Source organism: Telmatherina bonti (genome assembly GCF_933228915.1).
Source record: "Telmatherina bonti genome assembly, chromosome: 13".
NCBI classification, from domain to species: Eukaryota; Metazoa; Chordata; class Actinopteri; order Atheriniformes; family Telmatherinidae; genus Telmatherina; species Telmatherina bonti.
In genome coordinates this window covers 29,525,481-29,549,870 of record NC_136611.1, presented here as the reverse complement: position 1 = coordinate 29,549,870, position 24,390 = coordinate 29,525,481, and the positions used below count along the sequence as shown (strand labels likewise).

The 24,390-nt window shown below is 40.2% G+C and overlaps 1 protein-coding gene across 6 annotated transcripts in view; it reads left to right on the top strand.

The window, feature by feature from the left end:
* Positions 1-24,390, top strand: part of arvcfb (ARVCF delta catenin family member b) — a 130,985-nt gene that overhangs the window by 12,448 nt on the left and 94,147 nt on the right. For 4 of the 6 annotated variants that reach the window (XM_079251398.1, XM_079251397.1, XM_079251396.1 and 1 more), the window contains exon 1: positions 13,973-14,163. The exons of 1 other annotated variant lie outside the window; for it this stretch is intronic. In XM_079251398.1, coding sequence (XP_079107524.1) covers positions 14,143-14,163 — 21 coding nt within the window. In that variant the 5' untranslated portion in view covers positions 13,973-14,142. Of the gene's footprint in view, positions 1-13,972; positions 14,164-18,335; positions 18,387-24,390 lie in introns of those variants that run through there. One more of the 6 variants, XM_079251400.1, reaches the window with a different exon arrangement.

The window sequence follows — 24,390 nt, the reverse complement described above, 5'->3', positions numbered from 1 at the left end:
TGCGTGTGGTAATTGATTTTAGCCTGGGGGAGTATTATCACCAAAGCTTTGAAAGGTCAAGTGGTGAATGGTGACAGTTCTGTGTATGGAGACAGACAGACAGCACTCAGTAAACCGTGTCTGTCTAGAGCTAAGGGAGAAGGTGACCTCATTTCATATACACCAGATAGCTCATCTATCTCCTCTCGGCTGCCCAACACATGCATAGATGCCATCTCAAGGTACACACAGTTCATTGAAAAGAAAACTTGGGGATAATTCCTCGTGTGGTGGATGTCACAAAATATTGGTGTTTGATATTCAGATGGTATATTCAAAAGGGCGCTAGTATTGCAGAGGCATCATGCCTTTGTGCAAATGTTGTGGGAAATTTTCAAAGGCTGTGAGCTTTAGAGAGAGGGAACAGTGCAGCCTTTGATCTGTGCTGCTGTCTGTGCTGAAGATGTACAGACCCTGGCCCTGCATTGGCACCACAGTACTCAGCCAACAATCGCCCCAGCCTCGCTCCACCCACTTTCATCTGCACAACCCACAGACCCTGAGTACTGTCTAGGCACAATGGATACAAAAGGGCTGAGGGTGCTATAGCGACAGAAGATCTATCCTTCCACTGGCAGGACCTGGAGCCTTTGTACCCTCGTAAATCACCTGCCTAACAATGAGCCTTGGTTTACCCCCTCCCTTCTCCTGTCTGCTGTCTTCTTCCCTTGCGGTGGCATCAACAACCTTCTTGTCTCCCATAAACTCCCTAATTTTCTGGTTATGAAAGTGTCCCCTTTGTTTAGTATTGTACACCGCACTGTTCCCAAATCGCTCCAACAACACTTCTTTTCATCACGGAGCAGCCTGGTAGAAAAGTCACATTTAAATTCCATAAACACAGCTGCTTGTTTTCCTTGTTTTTGCCATTTTTAATTATGTCTCAAAACAGTTCAAATGTTGCTTCACCTTCTCAGTGATATCTTCATCCGCAGAGACTTGTCAACCTGTGGATTTAAACAATCTGATGAATGTGACTGAAACACACGGAGGTGCAGCGTCGTTGTACAGGTGGAAAAAAAGATTGAACTAAAATTACAATCAAAGCTGTTTTCATTCACGCACTGCAGGAGGAGTGGCGAGAATGTAAATCACCCACATGAATGTGAACTACCAGCAGCCTTGTACAAGTGTTTGGAGAATTCACAAGCTCTGGATTTTTTTTTAGGATTTCCTCTCATGCAGCTGGTACAAAACCATCAGAATACCAACAACCAAGGAAGAAGAATTGAGATTTTGAGAAGTTTTAAAACTAAAATATGACGCAGAAGGTGGAGAGGGAAAGAAAACCTGCTACCTGGATGCTGCTTAGTCCTTGCACCTTGTTTTTCCTCCACCACAAGGATGCATTATCCCTCACTTAAATCAAAGAAGTTTTTTTTCCAAATCTGATATCACTGGAAAAGTCTTTAGATGTTTGCTACATCATTGAAGGGAAATTTATACATTATGTCCTGACCTGAGTCTCTCTCTTTTCATAGCGGCTTTGGGAGGGCACTACAGGCAATGCAGCTTATATTTATAAAAATATATAAATGTATAATTTTAAGGTAAGGAGTGCATCTCTTCCATAAGATGTAGAGCCGATGTGTCATTTATGTTCTGAATATTCTTTTATCCACCTTTTCCACATTAATAATCAAGTTTAACACAGAGGCTCAGTAGTACAGGGGCTGACATGGAAGGACAGGAAATGTTACTCAAGGTTGAGGTTCTGCACTTTACTCTTGTTCAAATGAATGAGATGAACAAAGGGGAGAGGGAGTTTTGATGGGGAGGCAGTGAAAAGCTTCCTGTAATGTTGGCTATTTATATTCCTCTGGTATGGCCAAACCCTCCATGCTTCAAATCAACCGTACTGCTGGTGAACTTAGCACTTGTCACGGTGCACCTCCCTGATATTTGATCACAATCCATTAAACCATTATGCTCGCTAAAAGCACTAAGAGGGGTATCCAAAAACTGCCTGTATTCCCTTCACAACTCATCCTCTGCGTGTACCCGTGTAGAAGAACAGACAGGTGAAATATCCGCCTCAAGCTTAAAGTTCTGGACAACATGGAAGTCTACTTATGTACTTGAGGATGACCGTGGTAGTCTAAACACAGTTGGACTCGGCTTTTGAAGCCAGAGACTGAACTGTGGCCCATATGTTTAAAATAAAGCTTTCCTTCTCGACAAGACCTCTCCGTCACCCGAGGAATGTGACCTCACCCTTTTCAGTGTCCAGAAAGATAACGAAGCGGGGCTGGATGCTGACCCCATTCAACTGAAAACAAAAGCAAAAACTAAATTGAAAACAGACTTATAACTTTATAGCTGGACTGGAGGTGTTCTTCAAAGCATTGATTTAATTATCCCCACGTGTTCAACATACCTGCACGACATTTTTACTGCATGACTTACAAGCACGTAAATGGTGATTAAATCAGTAACAGAAGCATTACTGAGCCTGGTTTTGGGAGGCTTGCATGTGTAAATTAACACTTACTAAGCAGTAACGCTCCTTAAATTGCAAATGGCCAAAGGGGACATAGAGCAAAACAAATCTTTTCAATTTTCCCCCAGTGCATTCTCTAATAAAAGCCACCGCCGTGTAAATAGTACAAGAACAATTAACTCCTCGGCAAATTCAAATAGTCATTTAAACCGGTTTATGGAGCTTATATTGTTTAGAAAATATAGATGCTAATGCAGTTTGGCTGCATGATTTACATTCACATTTTCCAAGAAGCAGCTTTCAATCAATTTAAGAACACTGCTAAAGTTACAAAGTTACTAATGAAAAACAAGGGAAAAAATCCTCACAAGATGCATAAACTCACTGGCAGATGAATCACTTCAGAAGTGGTAACAATTACTGTCATTTGGATATTTTCCTTGAAAATACCTTAAAATATTTGTTATATTTACCAGTAATAAAAGCAGTCCTTCAGACATCATCAGATTCCTCAGTGTGTAACAGAGGCGTTAGCATGTTCATCTCTGTATTGTGTGTTGCAGCAACAGCAGTCTGTAGTGTGAGTTCCTTCATATTACAGCAATGAAGTCTGAAACAGCCAGTGACTTCCGAGTGTAGGTGACAGACTTGCTGTGTTCTGGCATTGCCATAGGCTGAGGCAGTCTTCACCTCTCTGTTAACAAATTGGACAACTCAGTTTGTTTTAAACTATACTCATGTTTTGGCATATTTTATAATACCAATTATTGTAGACACTGGTTTCCAGTAATCTCTACTACAATAATGCCAGTTAAAATAAACATCAGCCCCTCTAACTGCAAAAGCAGAAGTCATGTCGGCTCCAGGACTTCCAGTGGTCAAACAAGCCAAAAATAGCTGATATGTAAGGACAATGCAAGATGTTTTCTGGCAGGTTCACACACTAGATACCTTAAAAAAAAGGTGATTTATGTTATAGCATAAATCCTTACATATTATCCAAGTAAAAGTTATGCTTTGAATTTGAGGAATGACCATCAATTCAGGTCCCTGACATCTAAAACAGTCAGGTGCTTCACATAAGTAAAGCAGATGAAAGCAGATGAACGTATGGAAAGCTTTGGAAGCATATATACCATGTGAATGGCTAAACACACACACAGCAAAAACATTGGCTGAACTTGAAATTAGCCAACTTGAAGTGAAGCAGCTGTGCGTCTTTCACCTCATGAGCATTAAACAATCAGTTTTATTTTATTTGTTGCAATGGGAAAATTTGTCTTTGCATTTTCCGTATTTCTACATTTATATATTTTGACACTTGGGGAGCATTTAGGGGTCAAGGGACTTGTTCAGGGACGCATAGTGGTTAGGGGACTTGAACCCAGGTCAGCCAGACCCATGGCCAGCCCCACTAGTTGACCATTACCCAAACTTACCCATAAAATACAAGAAACTTAGAGAAAGATCCTAATCCATAACATGATTGAAACTGTATTTTAAGTCAGCCCCATTTCATGTAAACAAAAGGTTTGTAAACCCATTTGATGTGTTTAATAAAATCTTTGGTTCACTGTCCCTTTTTTATAGCTTTGGGAAAACCTATGAGGTAATGTCAGTCACATTCACAACTGGGACGTTTACAACAACCAGAAACAACACACAGGTATTTTCTGGCAGTCAAGAACAGATTTGTAACAGACACAACTCCGCTGGTTTGGCCGCCACTTCCTGCAGTGCCATATTTAAGCCTGACTAAAGAGGCAGAGATGATGTCATGTGACACAAGCCATACCTAAATTCACTCCTTTTTATCAGTGTACAAGTGGTTATTTGAACCTTTTAACCTTAAAAAAAAAGAAAAAGGCCAGAGAAAAGTGTTTCTCTGTTTTTCTTTTTGTTTTGGACAAAAATAATCAGAAAAGATATTTTTTAAAGCAAATTGTTAAGATGTAAGTTAATAATAACACTAATAGACACCTTGGGTTTTACATTCCTAACCGATTGGTAGAGATGGCTCAGGCAGGTTTATTTCCACTTTCTTTAAAAGAATTTGATCAAAGTCACTGCACATTTACTTCTGCCAAATGGTAGACCAGGACCTGAAAGCGTTAAAGATCAGATCAGTCATCAAATCTATTATATCTTAATCATTTTCATCCAGTCTGTTTGCAGGTTTCAGGCTCTGAAGCTCCATCATCTAGGTTACATATGGACACTTCTGGCTGGCTGGCAGTGGATTGCTGATTTACTGTAAAGCAGTGCACAGATACTTCCAAATAAAAATGCTGCTGACTTTTACTGACAAAGTCGGCTGAATTCCTGAGAAACTGAGCAAAATGATAAAACACATATCAAAGACTGGTGAGGAGTGGATCAACATGGAAACGTGTTCAGATATTTAACCCTTTCATGCACAGTGACCATATAGTGGACAGCTATTTACAAGATTTTTTCTTGCAAAAACATGAATGAAGATGGTATTTTTTGTAAATAAACCACTTCAGTGGATGTCAGTGAGTCATCCAATATGTTTCCACTCACTGGAGAATAAATAAATATATGATATAATTGAAAATAATGTAATTACGCAACTTTGCCTTTGTGATAAATAGGAAAAGGAAATGATACAGCTGTATTTTATACAAGATTTACATAATATAATTTTGATTATACATTATTTTATTAATATTTTATAGAATACATTAAGATAAATCATAAATCATGATAAATTCTAATTATCACTAATAAATAAAAAATATCATTGCATATGTCTGTAGAGGTAAAATACTGCATTTCAGGAAAATCCTGCGTTGTTTTTTATTAATTCATGCACAAAAGGGTTAAACAAAAACTCAGATTTTACCATCTGACTTTTTTAGTTAAAAAAAAGTCCAAATAGAAAACAGCTGACAGTTTAGGACTCTGACAGATGTAAAAGAAACGTAAAACTTTAATTAACAAGGTGGTGTAAAATGGTTGAATGGAAAAAGTTGTGTCTTTATATGATGTGCCATTTCATCTTCTTATAGTTTTACTGCAAATTTTGCCATGCACAACATTTCGACATAAACACAGAGAAGGCAGCGTTTTGGTCTGAAGTGGTGAGATTTAAATTAAGAGAAAATTGCCTCTTAGCAAGACAAAGCCCTCAATAGATGGAACTCTAATCCTCTGCATCGCTGACTCGTCATTTTCCAAGGAGAAAATAAAACATAAGGGCTTTTTTGCCAGCTGTGCCATTGTTAGACTAAACAGCAGTCAGCTTTTTGTCACGTTGACTGTCCTAAGCAGCAACTCAGCGTTATCTTTAAAATCACTTTTTTTTTGTTGTTCTGAAGACCTGATTTGTGCTTCGTGGGATATTTTGTTAACTTCTTCACCCCCACACTTAATGACGAAGTTCAGTACTGTGTCCCAAAAAATGTATCCTTGGCAGTGGGGAAAGAAGTCAGGAATAAATGTCATTAGTGACTCCTTTGAAACTTGAAGATTACAAAAACATTATTTTATATAATAACACACCACACGTACTTTCTAACTGGAAGTCTATTTTCCCATCATTATTTCTCCCCGCTTGCTTTCTCTCTGTTCTTCTTAGTGTCTGCCATCATTAATGGAGGCATAAAAACATGATGTTAACAGATGTAGCTTCACTGGAGGCGTCTGGCTGTCAAAGTGGGCCTTGTTGCTGAACATTAACCTTTCTACCATCTGCTTCACACCATACATCTCTACATACTTGAGCTGACCCCGCTGGCTTTGATTACAACTCCTGGATTATTCATACTACTCATGCATTTATTATATGCTGGTCTAATTGTGGACTGAATGGACGTAAGAGAAGAAGACGTTTGTCTGACAGTTTCACTTAGATTTTATCACCAGGCTGTGGTGCAAGCTAGAGGATGGTTTCTGAATGAAATGATAAATATGTTGTCATTTGTTTGATATTCCATTTTTTTCTGCTTTGTTAAGAGCTACTGGAACGTGTTAATAATGATTATATTGTTTTATGGTTTGCCTGCTTCCAGGGATGGAAATATCTGTTTGTGATATAATCCCTACGTTTGAGGCGGAGCAGTCTGAACTACTTGATGGCAAAAATGATGGAAAATCCTTCAAAAACTGCTAACACTAGACACGAAGAGCAGTCGTTAAAGGGGTGCTATTATGGTATTTGGAGTTTTCTGAGCTTTCTACAGTGTTACAGTGTTGAATCCTCATCAGACATGTGAATGGCACTGTTTTTTATCACCTAAACACATGTTTGAGTTTGAGTTCCAGCACTCTCTCCGTTCGGTTTCCATGGCGACGAAAAACGCGTCGTTTTAGAGAGTTTTTTTTTCCACTTGGAAATCCTTGTGACGTCCCGGGGGATAAGGTTCGGTGATTGGTTACCTTCTACTGGTTAACAAGGGCATGTACAAATACATCAGGCGGTTGGAAAATGTCGGATAAAGTTATTTCCAACGATGGCTGGTGAGTTTACCAAAGAGAGACATCCTGCTGCATTCGTTGCTGTGGGTTGCTGTTTTCCACTTCGTTTTCAGGGTCTGATTCAGGTTCCAACTTGTAGGGCTGTATGCTATGTGTTGACATTGTATTTTGTTTTTTTTATTGAGTTCATATAAGCCTAATCCTTCTGTTTATGAGATGTTACAATGACGGCGAAAGCAGTTGCGGTGCGCGCTCCCGATGTAGTGCAGTGGCGGGAGGCGGGGCTTAATCTGGAAGAGTGTCAATCCACTCGTTTTACCCACAGGCTGATCTGACAGCCTACAGAGAGGGTCGGTCTGAAGTAAATAAAGCGATTTGTGACAATAACTCGATCAATCCCAGCCCTTCTGGGCTCAGAAATAAAAATAAATTAGCCTGAAATGCACATAATAGTTCCACTTTAAATACTGCTGTGCAATGTCAAACATGCATTAACATAAAGTGGCTGAATTAAAAAGACAAGGACGCAAACATTAAAGGTGGAGTTTGTAAGATTTTTAATATTTTCAAAATAAATTAACTAAAAAAATAACAACAATCATAATTAGATAGTTTGACAAATGACAAAAAGCACTTTTTTTTACTGGTAGGCAAACATTTAAGAAGAGTCTTTGTCATTAATTAAACTTGTAATTTAATAACACATGAAATATGGACAGACTGGAAGCTACATCTTAAAAAAAAACTATCTAATTATGGTTGTAGTTATTTTTTTAGTTAATTTATTTTGAAAATATTGAAACTCTTACATACTCCACCTTTAAGTCACAGCAGACATTCTTCTGTGATCTGTTTTTATGCTGCCTGTAACAGTGATAAAATAAATAAACAAAAGAGCAACAATAACTTCCCTATTCTGACAATTTCTATCAGTGCCATGACAGATATCTGTTCAGCTTCTTCCACTTAAACAACACAAGCACTCATAAATTCATTTGGACATCTTATCTTTCCTCCTTTCTCTGGAGACAGAATCCTCATATTTATGTGACGAAGGCTTTGTGGAGAAAGGGAGGATATTTTGATTTATCTTAGTTCACTTTTGGCAAAACAAACCTGTGCAAATAGAAGATGAGGCTATTACAATAAGCCGTGTACTGTATAATTTCATAATAAAAGACACATGTACAAAAGGACAAAATACATGTAGTAAACATAAAATTTATACCACAGATGGGTTGCCTTAGTTACTTAAGGATACTAATGATCCATAGAGGATGAGTCCTACTGACTACGGTGTTTGCTTCATGAGCAGAAGCCTGTTAGCAGAAGATGAATCCTGCTGATTTTACAGACCCCTCAGCTTGCCTTTCAGTCAGTTTAAGAGAAACCATTCATCTGATCGCACTTTTAGATATTATGTAATAAATTTTATGTAATAGACGTACACAAATGGTGGTAAAGTAAATAAAAGTAAAGTAAATAAATAAGAAAAAAACTATTTTTAAATAAAGGAAAAATAAAGAATTGAAAAGTAGTTCATCAACTGTGTTTAATGTGAAGGCTTCAGTTATGATCTCCTGCTGCTAAATACTTTCATTAGTCAAGTTCATTTGAAGTTGAGCAATGTTGCATGAAACCATTCAGCCTTTAGATTCCCTATTATGAAATGAAAAGAATATTGCAGTGATACAAGCGTGCTAAGAAAGTGTAGATCGCCAAAACTCACAGACGGGAGAAGAAGGGCATTAATCAGAGGTCACCCAGTGGTCAAAGATTAGAGTGTGTGTCTACTGGAGTGCTCAATTTTACATGTGGCAAAACTGGGCTTTTATGGAAGAGTGGTCAGAAAATTGCATTAATTGATGGGAAGAAGTAAAAGAAGTTTGAGTTTGCTGAAGGGCTCCAAGGATGTTTTAAGTTAAGAAAAAAGTTTCTTTCCATCTTTGTTTTCCTCTGAAGGTCAATAATATGAATCAGCGTTTATTAACAAATGGTTTAAATGACTTAGAAATCTAGTAAAAATAATGAAATGGTCAAAATATGAAAGAGTAACGAGAAAAGAAACACTTTTGGAATTCCATTGCAGAACCAGATGGGAAATTTGCCTCAAATCTCTCATAAAATGCGTTATTGTGGAAATAAACACATATCAGACATCTCTGCTTCTCCATTTAGGGGACTAGCTATTCTAGATAAGGCTGATGGATATTACGCCTTATCCAGTTATTCAATTGAACTTAATTCAGTTTTATCTGTACAGCACCACTTCACAACAATGTCATCTCAGAGCACTTTACAGACACATCAGTTTGAACCAATTCATAATAAATAGCTTATAAGGCAGACCAACAGATTGCATCGAATCTTGACTTTGATCCAATCCCCCATCCTGAGCATGCACAAGGCACAAGTGGAAAGGGAAAAAAAAACTACATTTTTCTACAAATTAGTATTGTAAACATTTGTTTTTAAATATCAAATCAGGTCAAATTGACTTTATTTATGTGTTAGGAAGTTTGTTTGCAGAAGAGATGGCGCTACAGATACAATAAAATCATAAAACAAATAAAACATGAAATACATTAAGAAAATTTTAAATTAGAGCCACAGTTTCCAGATCAGCTGTTTAACAAGAGAGCAGAGGTTGGGACAAAACTAGAGGATGCTGTCTTGCAACGGATCTGTACCTGCGTCCTGAAGGTAGCAGGATGTAGGCACGGTTCAGTGGGTGTGAGGAGTAACTGGAGATCTGGGTGCCTTTTCTCAGAACTCTGATGTCATAAAGGTCATCAAGAGACTGCTTTTGCTGGCCGATAATTTTACTGCCCAATTTGATGATTTTATTTTAGAGTGTTTCTGTGAATAGAAGAAAGTGATCAAAACCAAGCCGCTATGTTAAATGTGAGAATGGATTCAATGAAGCACTTATAGAAAGCTGAGAGAATGGACGAGTAGACCTGTAGCTTCCAGAGTTTATGGAGAAAGAAGAAGAGCTTTGTGACATTTTGTGAAAATATGTTCAGCGTTAGGTTGAAATGTAAGTTTATGATCTGTTATGGAACCAAGACATTAGTATGAATGAACCTTTTCAGTGATTTGATAAAAAAAATCAATATACGTTGATTCTTATCAATGTTCTCCAAAATAAAATTTCTCTGAGGAGCTCAAAGGCATTAGAAAAATATTGTAGAAACCTTACACCTCCCAGAGCATCATCACTGCAGCTAAAGCTGGGGTAGGTAATGTTTGGGAACTAGCAAGATGTGAAAGTAGCACCCTTTCCTGGCTCCTCCCCCTCGGGTTTTGCTCCTTGCGTGATCCGAGACTTTTTTCTTACCTCCACCAAGGAGGTTATGTTTTTACCAATGTTTATCTGTTTGTGTTCAATATAACTCAAAAAGGTATGGATGGATTTTATTCATTTTTTTTAAGTTGTTGGGAATGTGAAGAAGAAGAACAGATTTAACTTTGGGGGTGGATCCGGGAATTTTTTTAGAAGCCGTGGCGAAGGCTTGTGCTCTCCGAGTGCTTTTCTAGTTTGCAGCTTTTTCCGCCAATGATTTTCTCTTTCTTGTCTGTTTAGCAAATAAACCGAGCCAGGTCGGGTATCCCTTCCTGCATTTTGTCAGCCATGAAGAAACTTACGAAATATCAGAAATGAACGACTTCAATTCGGTCCGGACGTTTTGATTGGTCAGTTTTTTTGACAGACTTACAGTAAACTGAGTGGTCTAACAATATTTCTTATTGTTCATGATTACAAAATGTATATACTACTGTCAGGATGATGAACCACTTCACCCAGAGTAAAAAAAAAAAAACATGTTGAATATTAGCAGAACCCATCTAGCTCGGATCAGTTTGAGAAGTGATATTCCCAGAAAGTACCCCAGTGGTTAAATGTAACAAACATACACATTACCAGCCAGAAGTTTGCACACACTTGAAAGCAGTAAACAAACAAAATACCAAAAGGGAATATTTTTATTTAGAACTAGTACAAAAAAAAAACCTAACATATCCTGTTACCTTCAATGTTTAGTCTTCACCATGTTACAAGAAGATGAGGAGGAGGCTAAGTAACATATATTGACATTTATAGTAACATTTATTAACATATTTACATCTAGATAGCATAGGAATTTGTCAAATTTTCCTCCAATGAATGAACTCTACATAAAAAACCCCCAAATTGAATGGATGCAAAGCGAATATGCATTTTAAAAGTAAAGATCACATCTGTTCCCATGAGTATCCCAAAGCACTTAATGGATTTTTAAACAGGATTGTGAGACCAGAGTGTGTTAATGGTTTAAATGCAAATCACATAAAGGAAACACATCAAATGAATGAAAGAGGCTTGCTTTTGGAAATCACTTTCTACGTGGTAACAGCGGTTAAATCTTAATGCCATTGTTGAAAGTAAATAGATGTAAATGCAACGGTGGTCGGTGAGCCAAGGCTTTACACGAGAAACAAATGGAGCAGTATCATTCTGGGACATGAAGTCGCAATGCCAGGCTAGTGGAATGTGAAACCTCAGCCATTTCCCCTCCGTTTGGCATTTCTCCTTTCTGTTTTCTTCTTTTAGTCCAGTCATGTCTTTCCTCGCTCTCCTTGTCTTTTCAGGCTTCTCTCAAACTTGTCTTCAGTAAAGCTCCAGTCGATGTTATTAGATTAACATTCCTGCTTAGTCTTGGTCACAGTCATAGATATTTCAATGTGAATTCTATCACGTACATCCAACCCCTCCTTTACATCAAGTGCAGTGAGAAGAGCTGCACAAAGAGATTGAGAAAAGAAGTTGTGTGTGTGTGCGTGCGTATGTGTGTGTCGGGTGTAAAAATTTGCAGAGTAGCCTATGGGATGCCTTCACTTCAATAGGGACAACTTTTTGTTTTGAGTATGAGCCCCTGTCCCTCCCCCTCTCCTCCTCCTTTTTTTCTCCTCTCTCTCTGTCTGTGCCAATAAGGGGGAGGGGTCGGCGGATTGACAGACATACGCAGCTGGAGTGCAACGAGGGAGCTGGTCCCAGTCCCACCCCACTGATGCCAGAGATAGAGTTCAAGACATTGACCCAATGAGAGAAAGAGAGAGAGAGCTGCTACTTTTCCAGCTTCTTGCTGCCCATCTGGGAATCTTCTTCTCCATTAACACACCTCCTCTTCTCCCCACAGCTCTGTCAGGCCTGGAGGTTTTCTTCTCTCGCTACCAAACTTTCTTGTTGGGTGAGCGAGTGTGTGCGTGTGCGCGTGCAAGTGCAGATCACCCACATTCCCCGAGCTCCTAAAAGGACAGGGTTCTGTCTTTAAGCTTCATCTCCTCTTATTCTTTACATGAATTCAGCATCATCAAAGAGGAAAGCACCTTCATCTTAGCTCAGTCTTTTAGGCAGAATTACACAGGAAGTAAGGAGACATTTCTGTCAGAATAAAAGTATTACTTCTCTCTGTGGAAACACAAAAAAAAAAAAAACCCAAAACAAAACAAAAAAATGAACAGAAAATGAACAAAAAACACAAAATCCCAACACCCCCCAAAATTAATAAGATTTTTCTGCAATAATAATAATAATAATAATAAATACAGTCAGTTTGCTTTTCTCAATTAAAAAAAAATCCTTCAGTTCCACAATTTGTTTTTTTTTTAATGTTTTTTTTTCTAAATAAATTACATATTTTTACCAAAAGAAAAAGCATAACAGTGATAACGATGTCGGTATAATAAGCAGGACAGCTAACTTTTAAACAATGGGTGCTTCTTTTTCCTCCAGAAAAGCTCTGAAATACTTTGCGGTTCATTTTAAATTGGTTTTGGTTTGGCACATTGGCAGATACTCTTCTTTCTGATTTATGTTGGTTAGATGATGTTGTAATTGAGTACTGACTTTATGCAGGTACCTGAGGATGTTGGGATTGTTCAAAACAGCCATATTGGGAAACAAACATAACTTTACCAACAATACAAAACAGATGCTTATAAACTTGACAAGTGATTTATTTTTTTGGGCACAGTTACGTTGTAGCCTGACTTTACTGCAAGGCCACATCTCAACTGATAAAGTCTCTGGTATATCTGGATTATGCTCTGGAATATCATATGAAACATTTTTCTTACTGGATTTGAAAACTTTTTTAATCCATAGGGATAAAATTATGAGACAGTATACACAATTACAAGATTATCAAATCTATCTACAGATATACAAGACAGATGTTTTGATGTAATTGTTGAAGTAGTGTGTGGTAACCTGGTTAGGGTGGGGGTTAATTTACAGAAGTCAGCTCAACCTACTATTATTATTTGAAATTAGCTTTAAGTGTCAGATTATACAAGATTTATCTTCTAAATGTGCCTTTTTGTTCATGTAAAACAATGTAAAGTCAAACTGACCATGAAATGAACGAACAAATGAATCAATAAATAAATTAATCAATCAACGAATGAATTAATAAATGTGTTTGTAAAATGATCTAACCATAATAATGTTGAAAAACCCTTATTTACACAAAATAAAAGACATTTAAAGCATATGGTAATTTTTCATCCACTCATCTGGTAGGCATTAAATACGACAGGTTTCCTGTTATCACTAAAGAGGTCAATATTTTCTCATGAATCCAAATTCCTTCTTTTCTGTATTTGATTTTAATTTTTTCTCGATGAAATACCAAAGGCATTTCTTATTTATCTAAAACAGCACTGCTTCCGCTCTGTATTTTGCTGTAGTTTCAATGTCACTATAAAGTTTCCTGGATATCAGTAAAGATGCCATACTTGTATTATTTTGACACTGGGCATTTAGCTTAGTCTTGAAGCTAAGCTTAAATCTAAATGTGCTTCATTTTGCATTGCCCATTATTTATTCATTATGTGCTTCGCATCTATAAAGCTGTCCAAAAAGATGCCCTGCAGTGTTATTTTGAAAGAAGCGGCGCCTCGCTTCCGGTGCGGCTCGCTCTGAACTCGCGCAGCTTGACGCGGCGGAGTTAGAGGATGGCTGCTTGCATGTGAGCTGCTGCTTCTGCGCTCACAGGGGGAAAACTCAGCGCAAACAAACAAGCAAAGCGTAAGGGTGACGTGGGGAGGAGCGGATAACTTTTCTCGAGAGGAGGACACGGCTATCATACATTCCCTCCGGATTTTGTCTTTTTAAATTTTTCATTTTATTTCCTTTTTATTTTATTTTTTTTGTCGGGAACGAAACGGGATTTCGGATCATGCCCGCTGAAGTGAAACAGGTTCGTGCTGCTGCGCCTGCCGGTCTCCCCCTTTCCTCCTCTTCCTCCTTATCTTTCGCCTTCTCTTTCATTATTCTTCATTGTTTGGGTTTTGCTGCCTTATTTTACTCTTTATATGTTGCACGTTAGTTTTTTTCCTCATCCACTCAGTTTAATCCTACAAGAGGGCTGCGCGTGCATGTCGTGTTTGTGTGCACATCTATGATCAATGTGCATTTACGTATTTGACTGTGACAACAAAACCAAGTAGATAGTATGTAGGCTACTTACATGCCACATTTAGTTGCAGTCGTGTGTGTGTGTGTGTGTGTGTGTGTGTTTTCTTAGGAGGAAAGCAGTGTTGTGACTTATGAGTTCCCTGCCACATTCATGTGCTCAGATGTGTCAGTGTCATTTCCAGAATGACGATGCATCAGAGAGACAAGCAGAGAAGCGCTGAAAGTTTGTCCCTGCTCATCGCCTGCAAGGCGCTGAATGGGTCTAGGTCAGGATTTATAGCTGGTGAGCTGTTGGAGCAATTGTGTGAGACACTTAGCATTACACCCTTTTGTCTTTCACTTGCACAGATACCACAGGAATGCGCTTTTGTTCGCTGTAGTGAGTGTGTTGCCATGTCTGTGTGGGTGTGTGTACATTATTATCATTATTATGATGTGCATACATTATTGGAAGTGTTTCCTGTGCTTGAAGCACATCCACAGGCAGCCTACACCATCTCAGCACTCTTTTCCCACCAAGCCTTGGCAGCGCACAAAAGAGGAAGGGAGGACAGACCTGTAGAAAAAGAAATGAACAGAAAAATAATGATTGAATGTCAACTTGTTGTCAGTGCCGCTCTCCTTTACTGGGGGAGGGAGGGGTGGAGTTACCAGGCTCCTGTCTGGGAGATAAAAACATCCTGCCAGCTTTCCGCATTGCTCTGATAATGAGACGTTAACAGTTGCCCCTGTGGATGAGTGCCACCTGATAACTGAGGGAGCCCAGGCCAAATAGAGAAGCTGATTTTTATCACCAACAAGCTCTTTGTTCTTTCCATCTCGTGGGTTTTGATAAGTTTCAGGGCTGGACTGAAGTGTTAGCAGATGAATCAATTGCAGTCCTGATGTCATCATGGTTCAGATTATACACCAGAGTCAGAGAACGTGTCAAAAAAGTTGAAGGAATGTCCTCTCCAGATATTTCCCAGAGTGGGGTCCGAGAGGTTGCTGCTTCATGTCCGTGACCCTGAAAGGCAGAGATGATTGGCATACTTCAGGCCAGGCTAACGGTGCAGCGTGACCTTTTCAACTCACATATTCATACCTCAGCTATGCCACTTGTGTAGTCACCATGTGTTCATGTCACAACTAAGCCATAAATGGATCGGCCCTTGCTCTTGATTTTTTCATTGTCGTTCTTCTGCTTTCAAGTGTGACGGCCCCACCATACTTTGTCTTTAGTTGTTTGTCTCTGAGTGTTTGCAGGTGCCGTCCTAATCAGTGGCATGAGCCGCACCTGGGCCCGATTGGCTCTGCCGCAGTTAAAAGCTCCATCCAGTCTGAGCTCAGTCTGTTTCCCAGGTTTAGGCTGGGAGATCACCCTGGGTTTGTGCAGGCACTGGTTTACTTTGGTTTAGGTTGCTTTGCTTGTGTTTTGGTTAAGTTCCTATTTTGATTATGTTTATTACTTTATTTGAATAAAGTTTTCTTTGTAAAACACCCACTTTTTGTGCCTGCCTCCCTTCTTTGTTGCAGTCTTTTGAGCCGGACTGTAACAAGTGGGGGCTCGTCCGGGATTTGAACCCGGGACCTCTCGCACCCAAAGCGAGAATCATACCCCTAGAATCAACTCTTAAGAGTTTATTGAAGCAGATGCTGAGTTCACATTGGAATTTGTTGTCATGCCTCCATTTAGTATCGATGTTCCGAACTGCATTCTGCATGCTCTTCTAGATTTCCAGCAGATTGAAATCAGTTGTTATAATCAGAGGAGTAATGATAGCAAAGGGGGATATGAGAAAGTTACTGCTCTACCTTGACTTCTTCTTAATGAAGCAGCAGAGCTTACAGTAAATTAGTTTTACCCCACTGAAGATTACTGTATAGCCTGCAATTAGTGTGGGGAGCTTACATCCGTCCGTGTCTGAGTTAAAAATAAAGTGGCCTTCATTTAGGAGCTGCACCAGCAGGGTAGGGAGCGATGCTTCCGAATGCAGAAACCATAGCATCGTTGGTTCATGAAAAATAGAAAAACAGATTTGTCGTGAAGGAGAAAAGAAAACATTATGAATAATCCAGCAGTTGTCATGTTGCCAAGGCCTTGCGAAACCTGACTTTTCGCTTTCTCTGTGAGCTAGAAGGACCCAGCTGAATAACAAAATAATTCATCTGTGATTCAGGCAAAGACTAAAAGAGGTCTTGTCTTCAGACCGTGGGTTACTGCCAGATTCCTGACGGCAGGCAGAGGTTTCAGATGCAGCTACTGAGCGCCCCCCCCTCTCCTATGCTGTTTGATTTCGCAGTAAAATTTAAAAGCTGTCAGACTTCTTTCTGCGGGGGTGTTTTTGTATGACAGCTCAAAAGTCCCTGCCTGTCTTTTTTTCCTCCTCAGGCTCCTCTTGTGTGACTGCAGACGATGATGCACAAATCAATATTTGAAGACATGTAGAGCATGAGGAGTGGCATTGTTCAGGATGTGGGGGGGGGCATACAAAGATGATGCCAATGACCGGAAACATATGAGCGTTCAATACCCTTAGAGGGTCTGTCAATGAATGGGGGTTGAAAGTGGAATGGCTGGGGGGATGTTTCAATGTTATTCTGTTTTGAAGGCGAGAAGTGATCATATGGTTGTGCGTGCGAGGTGACTGGTCATACCAGATGGCCTTCCCATCATCATCACAGCCTGTCCATACTGGCCATACTTCCCATGTTTTCCATAGCATGGCTTGACGTGTCACACTATCTTCCACCCCAGCCAACTATTCACATCACTCACTTCTTTCACTTGGTGCCTGATTTGGTTCTCAGTAACCCGAACTTTCATTTACAAGGAGAGAGCTGACACCCTACGTGTACTTCCACTTGATAACTGCCTGTCAGCACAGACACCTCCTCAGCACCCGGCTTCAGATATATATATGCTCTTTAAATGGCATATTCAGTGGTTTGAAATCACCTCTGTCATTTTTAATGGACTTGATATGCTTGTAATTTTTGTTAAAGTCGTTCTCTGCTCTTTCGTTGCCTCTGTTTAACATTTATAGTGTATGTCGAACGCTCATAATTATGGGAAAGTGATATCTGACCTTTGGTTTTATACGCAGCTCTGCATCTGAACATCATTCTCTCAGGTTTTTGGTGTTTACCCCCGTGGTCATGCTCTATGAAGTAGCAGGGGTCTTTTGCCTCTCAGCCCTTGGCACCACCCAGCTTCCCCCATCCTCTCCGTCTTGGCTTCCCGTCTATTTGTCCTAACCCATTTGGCTGGCTGACACTGTGACCGATGCAGGCCTGCACTCGCTCCCTCACTGTCTGACCACTGGCGAGAACCATAATGCTCTCTCAGCTTTCATCATGGCGCTGATAGAATTAGAAAAAGGTGAGTGGCAGTAAATTGGAAGGCTGAAGTAGGGGCTGCTGGAGATGGATGCCTTCATACTGCTACCTTTACAAATGGCACTGGGGATAAGAAGCGGTTTCATTAATGAGATGGCAGCTTATTATCCTGCCAGAGCTGTTGTTTTTGTTTTACCTATTCAGCTCCTTAGTGTACCTGTTATAAAAATATGTGCAAATGGCCTTGACTGTAAAGCCTTGATAGAAATTTTGTGTACATGTAGTTCTATTTTCCATTCAGTTCTTAATAACTGTTTGGCCAGCAGGGCTTTTTTTCAGCTGCTGAACATGGTAAATCCTCTAAAGGTGAGATATAGATATGGTATCAGCCCACACCTGCTCCAGTACACCGGTAAACACATACACACCGGAGCGGACGGAAGAACATCACTCGGATCCTCGGCTTATTTATTTTGTTTTTGTCTGCAGGCTACGGACACAGCAGCCCTGTTTATAGGAGAGTGGGATTCGTTGTTCCCCTGACTGTGTCCAATAAACATCTTCCGATCTTTGCTGGAAGCCAACAACAACAGGCGTGTTTTCGATTGAGTAGATAAGAAAACCGCTCGCCCAGGGGGAAGCAGGGGATGCTCGTCACGTTGTGAGGCTGACCAGGAAGCTGGGGAGGTGGAACTCTTCTTTCAGTAATGTGCATCTGCATGACGTCTTATTCATTGCAGTGACAGTATTTCATGACGGCTTCCCATCCTTAAGGTGGTGTGATTAAATTGAAGCAGCAGTGTGGCTGTTAAGCATCCTGATGCTTTAACTTTAAGAAGTAAAAACCTTTTCCTGCTTCCTGATTTTTATAGGAGTGAACTTGGGGTCACTGAAAAGGAAAGGCCACCTCCTCTTATTGACTCAGTCTGCTTTCATGTTAACCCATGCTGGCTGAAAAGCAGTGTGTGTGTGTGTGTGTGTGTGTTTTCGTTCAGATGCACTTGTCTTCGCACATTTTCAAGGGCATGTTTGTGTGTCACCAGACTGTAACTGGCTTTGCAGGGAGGACCGTGGATCAAGTTGTACATGTGGCAACTGTTTGGGCAGCATAAAAACCCTGGTGGTCTTTAAAGCTGGAGATTGATGTCACTTTGGACTGCAACTTCCCATTTCGAAGCGCCTTTATGATAGGAAACACCAAGGGTGGAAATGACCCCTTTATTACAACCAGACTTTACCTAAGTGTATCATTGATGGTGCAGAGTCAGTTTCTTGCTGAAGTAAACAATTATATAGGTGTATATAGGAGCAATGCATGATGGATAATTCATAGTTCATTTTAATTTGAATGGGACAAAATATAAATGAATAAGACCCACTCTACCACATGCAAGAAAACTGCTGCCAGCTTGAATTTTCAGTCTCTTAGTGTTTGGGTTTTGAGGCTCTTTTTGAAAGAACTGGGGCTTACTTGACAGTTATGTGTAGCAAATAAAGGCTCCACCCCTTTTGTCCTGCAGCTGGGGACCTCTTAGAGGGGCCCTGAGGGGGAAGCTCAAAGTCCTTAAAAAGCTGCCTTCGACAAGAAATGCAAGGAAAAGTACCTGTCTTCCTCTTCCTTTCTTTAGTTTTATCTTTTTTAAACCCCCTCCAGTACCATCCACATTGTACCGGCAATGGGGGTCTGATGTCTTAAGCTCATCTTGCTTGTTTAGTCTGGAACTTTCTTTTGAGGGATTAGTCCACATCCTGCTACTGGACAAGCCGCTGGGAGCAGTCGGGATGGTGCAGAGAGCATTGATCCTCCATCATTGTGCCATCTGTCTCATGCTGCCTTTTGGGATTAATGATTCTCTCTGACAGCTCTTAAGTCAGGCCGTTTCAGGGCTGGTTGACTATTCACATGACACAGTGTCATATGGCAGAACGAAGAACTTCAGCATCCTCACCGGCTTTTGACCAGTTGTTCTGCCAATAAATTAAATAACTCACTTTAATCAAACATTTTATTGGCTCAGCACTAGAGATGGACTTTTCAGGTATAATACAACAGGCAGTCCTCGGTTCTCGACTTTATGTTGACTTTACAACGCTCATTCAACAAATGTTAAAAAAAAAAAAAAAAAATATAGAGCATGTTTTGAAGTTACAAGGTTCCGTATAAGCTCTTATGATGCGTGACGCGTTGGCTGAAACAATGCCTTAGAAATGTTTATTTATATTGCATGCACTGTTTTCCATTAATATGCTGTGTAATATGTGTATTTAGGTAGTTATTTAGTGATTAAAGGGTTATTTAAGGGTGAAAATCTGACTTGCATGGAATTTCGGGTTACGCAGTGGAGTAGGAACTGAATTTGTTCGTAAACCGAGGACCGTCTGTATTTGAATTCCCTGAGAATTATTGAACTACTCTTCAGAAACCCCAAACCCAGCAATGTTTTGTGTTGGCAGACACTACTTTTAGTGCCTGTGGAAATGACATTGGTGAGATTTTCACCAGTGGCAAGATACAGCTTCTTAACTTATATTCCGTGCATTTACATGGGAGTTTTAATTCTTCTTCATTTCCGAATAGAAGTTAATCCCGCTTGAAACTGATGAAAAATGACCATGTAAACACTTAATTCCTAATGCAAACTTCTATTCGGAATTAAACTTAATTCCGATGTAAGTTTTACATCGGTTTACATCGATGTAAGGCTGGTTTATTCACATTTTAACTCCAAACTATTTATTTCCTCTGTCATGTAAACTTTAATTCCACTCTAAGTTAACTCTGGTCGTTCTGCACATGCTCGTTATACATCACGTGCACCCTCTGTCCAATCAAAACCCTTCCCAACCCGCCACTCTAAAGAGGAATTAACTGAGGACGTGTTTCATGTAAACCTTCATTCAGAATTATTATTTGCGTGTAAACTTGTAGAAGAATACATTAATTCCGAATTATTTTATTCTGAGTTATTAATTCCAAATTAAAAAACGTCATGTAACCTTACCCAGTATGATACAGTTTCTTGTGCTGATGGTTTTTCTTAATGGGACTGTTCCATCAAACTTGGCAAAACCATCACTTTCACTAAATCAGATGGAAAGCATGTCTTCAACTATCAGCTTTGGGATGAAAGCTGCTATTTCTAGCTTACTTTATCTGATTACATAGCCAGGCATTAACTGTTGATTTGTGGATGAACCTTCTGTTAGAGGAGTGTACCTACCGGTAGATGTGTTAGGGGGCATTCATACTAGCGCAGCTGGGTCCACTTCAAACAAAGTCACTTCCACTGTAAAGTTCGTTTGGAGTTGTATGAATTCTCATTCAATCTCTGGTGTGGAACAAAGAAGTGAGCGTTAGTCTGCTTGCAAACCATGGCTCTTTGTTCACCCTGGTGTAGTCTGTTTGCAGTGTGAAAGAAAATGGAGCATGCAGTTAATTAAAGAGAGAAAGTGACAGAGAGCAACATGCTGAACTGCTTGCTTCCTGTCCTGTTGCTCAATACGGGACAGATTCTTGTGATAACTGAACTAAGTTTTACAAACCCCAAGACTGGATCAACTTGGCGCTACTTCAATGTTTTATGATTGTTTGGAAGCCCAATCAAACCAAGTCGTCTAAACTATCTTGGTTTGAATGTAAGCTTTTGCTAACTTTTGTACAGAGGACCTCATTTTTGTTCCACACAGCCTTTGGCAGGGTCTATAGCCCTGCATGTTTCAAATATTTGTACTCAGTTAACATCAGATCCTACAGAGCCGCACTATTTGTACCATATTTGTAGTAAAGAGTTGTTCTGGTTTTTTTCCCTGGCGGTTGGCAAACAGCTTGGTAACACCACTTTGTGGTGATGGTAAACTATCACTACTAGACGCTGGTAAAATATGACAGCCGCATATCAAGAGGGTAGTCTCTTTGATTTCTGGAAAAAAAAAAAAAAAAGCCTACTTACAATCTGTAATTGTTACCTGCCCTTGCTCAGCACCCCATGCATTGATTAGCATGAAATTAATGTATCTTCATGACACTCAAATTTTTTTTTTTTTTTAATCAGCAGTTGCAGTGAAATACTGTGGTAGAATATCTCATTGCAGCAGTTTTTTTTTTTTTTTCTGTTTAGGTTGCTAACATGCTAGTTTTTTAGCCGCAGACAGAAACCAGCTGACCTATAAGTCCAGAAGATGCATGTCATGCTTACTCAGTGCTCAGTCACAAAGCCTGTTGGGTATTTGAAGTGAGGACTGGCCGTTACATCCCCGCTGGCGGTTGAAGTGTGCTGATGAGGTCCAGCACTTCATTAGAATGCCGCTCTGAACCCCACAACACACAGTCCTCGCTGTTACTGATCATGGACTGGGTCCAGAGGGAAGGATAAAAGAGAATAGTAGAGAAGAATGGAGGGAAAGTCCAAACCACTGTAAGCTGACCAGCTTCGGGGCCACAAAGGTTCCTGCTACACGAAGCTTCCTCAGCTGTAGCCAAAACAAGACCAGCATGCAAACATCATACTGACCAGGAGCTAGAGTTCAGCCAAACTAAAAACAGAGCCATCTAAAATCTTAACGGCACATGAGTTATTATTACTTGTGCAACTTAATTTTTTGTCCCTTTTTTTCCCACAATAGAAGCTTCTCGACAAAGTTCTGGCTGTCATATGCCATTACAAATGATGGCACAGCATTGTTACACATCTCCTTATAATCTCTTGAAATGCACTCAGTCCATTCCCAGAGGAGCCGCTGGTGAACAATAGAGCGATGCGCCTCTTCACACATTCCACAAGGCTGTATTGAGCTGTCTAATGAACCTCTCCTGCATGCGTGGCCTCTGCTGGCTGCTGGGGGCTCCACAAAAATACCATCTCGCCCCATCGCACCCCCTCATATTTAATTTGTTTGGAATGACTAATAGTGCTGCGAAGTGGAGCGTAGTGCTGTGTTGATCTGTGCCAGCCAGGTCTGCGGATACGGAGGGACAGGTGCCAGCCATCCGTGGAAGGTGCTGTACTTAACACTCTGTGCTGGGCTGGATGGTGTACAACCTCGGCCCCGTGGCGTAGGCTTTAAGAGCTGCCAGTATCCTGTTGCTCCAGCCAAGCAAGCTTTTAGTTAGTAATAGGACATGGTGCTGGTTCTTTTTTTTTTTTTCTTTTAGAGAAAGCAGCTCAAAGGGTTAAGAGAGGAAGTTGTAGTCCCGTAAGAGCCACAATAGACATGCAACGCATCACACTTGCTGCTGTAACTCATCCTGCAGGATTTTAGGGAACTCACACACATGTAGAATAAACACAGAAAAAAACAAAGCAAAATAGACCAATTTTTCTCAGTTGTCCCATTTTTTTTGGTCATAGCTTTTATAGTCTGGCAGCTTAGAACTCATAATAAATGAAATATTGGTGGAATAAAGCAGCTTTAGATGACATTTTTGCTTTATTTGATGAGATTATATCAGTAGAGTGTCAGATGGTGCGAGTGCTTTAGTTCCTGAGCCACTTTGTTTTTCATTGTTTTGTGAATCTGTACACCACCTATGTGTTTAACTGAACCATAACACTCACATGGTATTTATTTCCCAAGGGCTTGTTTTAAGTTGCTGTTGGTTACCAATCTGCTTTCCTGGGTCCTTGGAGACTTGAAGAGGAGCTCAGTTTAACACCCTAGTTGGTCAGCAGCTGTACTCAGACATGTATTTTTTTTCTTTTGTACCTCCACAGATTTGAGACTTATGGAAAAGAGCACTATAAACCTCGCTAAGATCTCAAAGTCAAGCAAACGGGGCATGTTGACACAGACCTCCTTGAGTTCCCACATTCTTTCCATCAGATTCTAGTACAGTTAAGAGAGGCTTAATCCAATCAAACCCACCCTCCTGTTTTTGTGCTGCTTCTCTTTTATATCTGAGTCTGCATAAATGAGGGGGTGAAGGAGTGGCCAGCTGCAGCCGCTGTTGTTCAGGCCGCAACAGAACACATAGTGACGAGGGGGGTGGGTGGTGTTTTTTTTGGGGTCATGTGCAGCTACATTCCAGACTCAAATTGTCAGAAGGGAGCACTCCAATGTCGGAGCATTCCAGCACCAAGCCATAACCCACCTCCGCTGTTTTCCATGTGCCACTTCTCCTCAGCCCTTCAAGCATAATGTGTCTGAAACTCTGGTGCTAATTACGGCTGGCGGTGTCAGAAAGTGGCCAGAAGAACACGCCTCAATGCCTTTACTTGTGCAGTGGGTAAGCTTCACTTACCAGTGGGTCACAACTCACAGGGGACAGTGCAACATTCCCCTGATCCTTCATGTTCTCACGCCGCTCGTGTTGTGAAGTGGCCTTGTTAAAATCTTGCGCTGCTAATGGTGATGAAACTGATATGTGCTGAGAGCTTTATTACCTGCTATAATTACTAAACGAAATCTTTTTTACAGAAAGAGGTATTTGAAAAGAAGCTTTTTAGCCTTGTGATGCCTCTTCATGGTCTTTCTGCAGGAAGAAGCAGTCATGATGGCCAGCTACATGGACAGAACTGATCAAACGACAGCTTTTCTTGAGTGCTTTGCATGTTGTGCACACTTTGCCAACGCCTTGTTTGGTTGTCAGGTGTCACCACAAGAACAGAGCTATGAAACAGATAAAAAAAAAAAAAAAGTATATATTGTTGAACTGATGTAGAATTTTGTAACATTATCTTTGATCTAAATATTG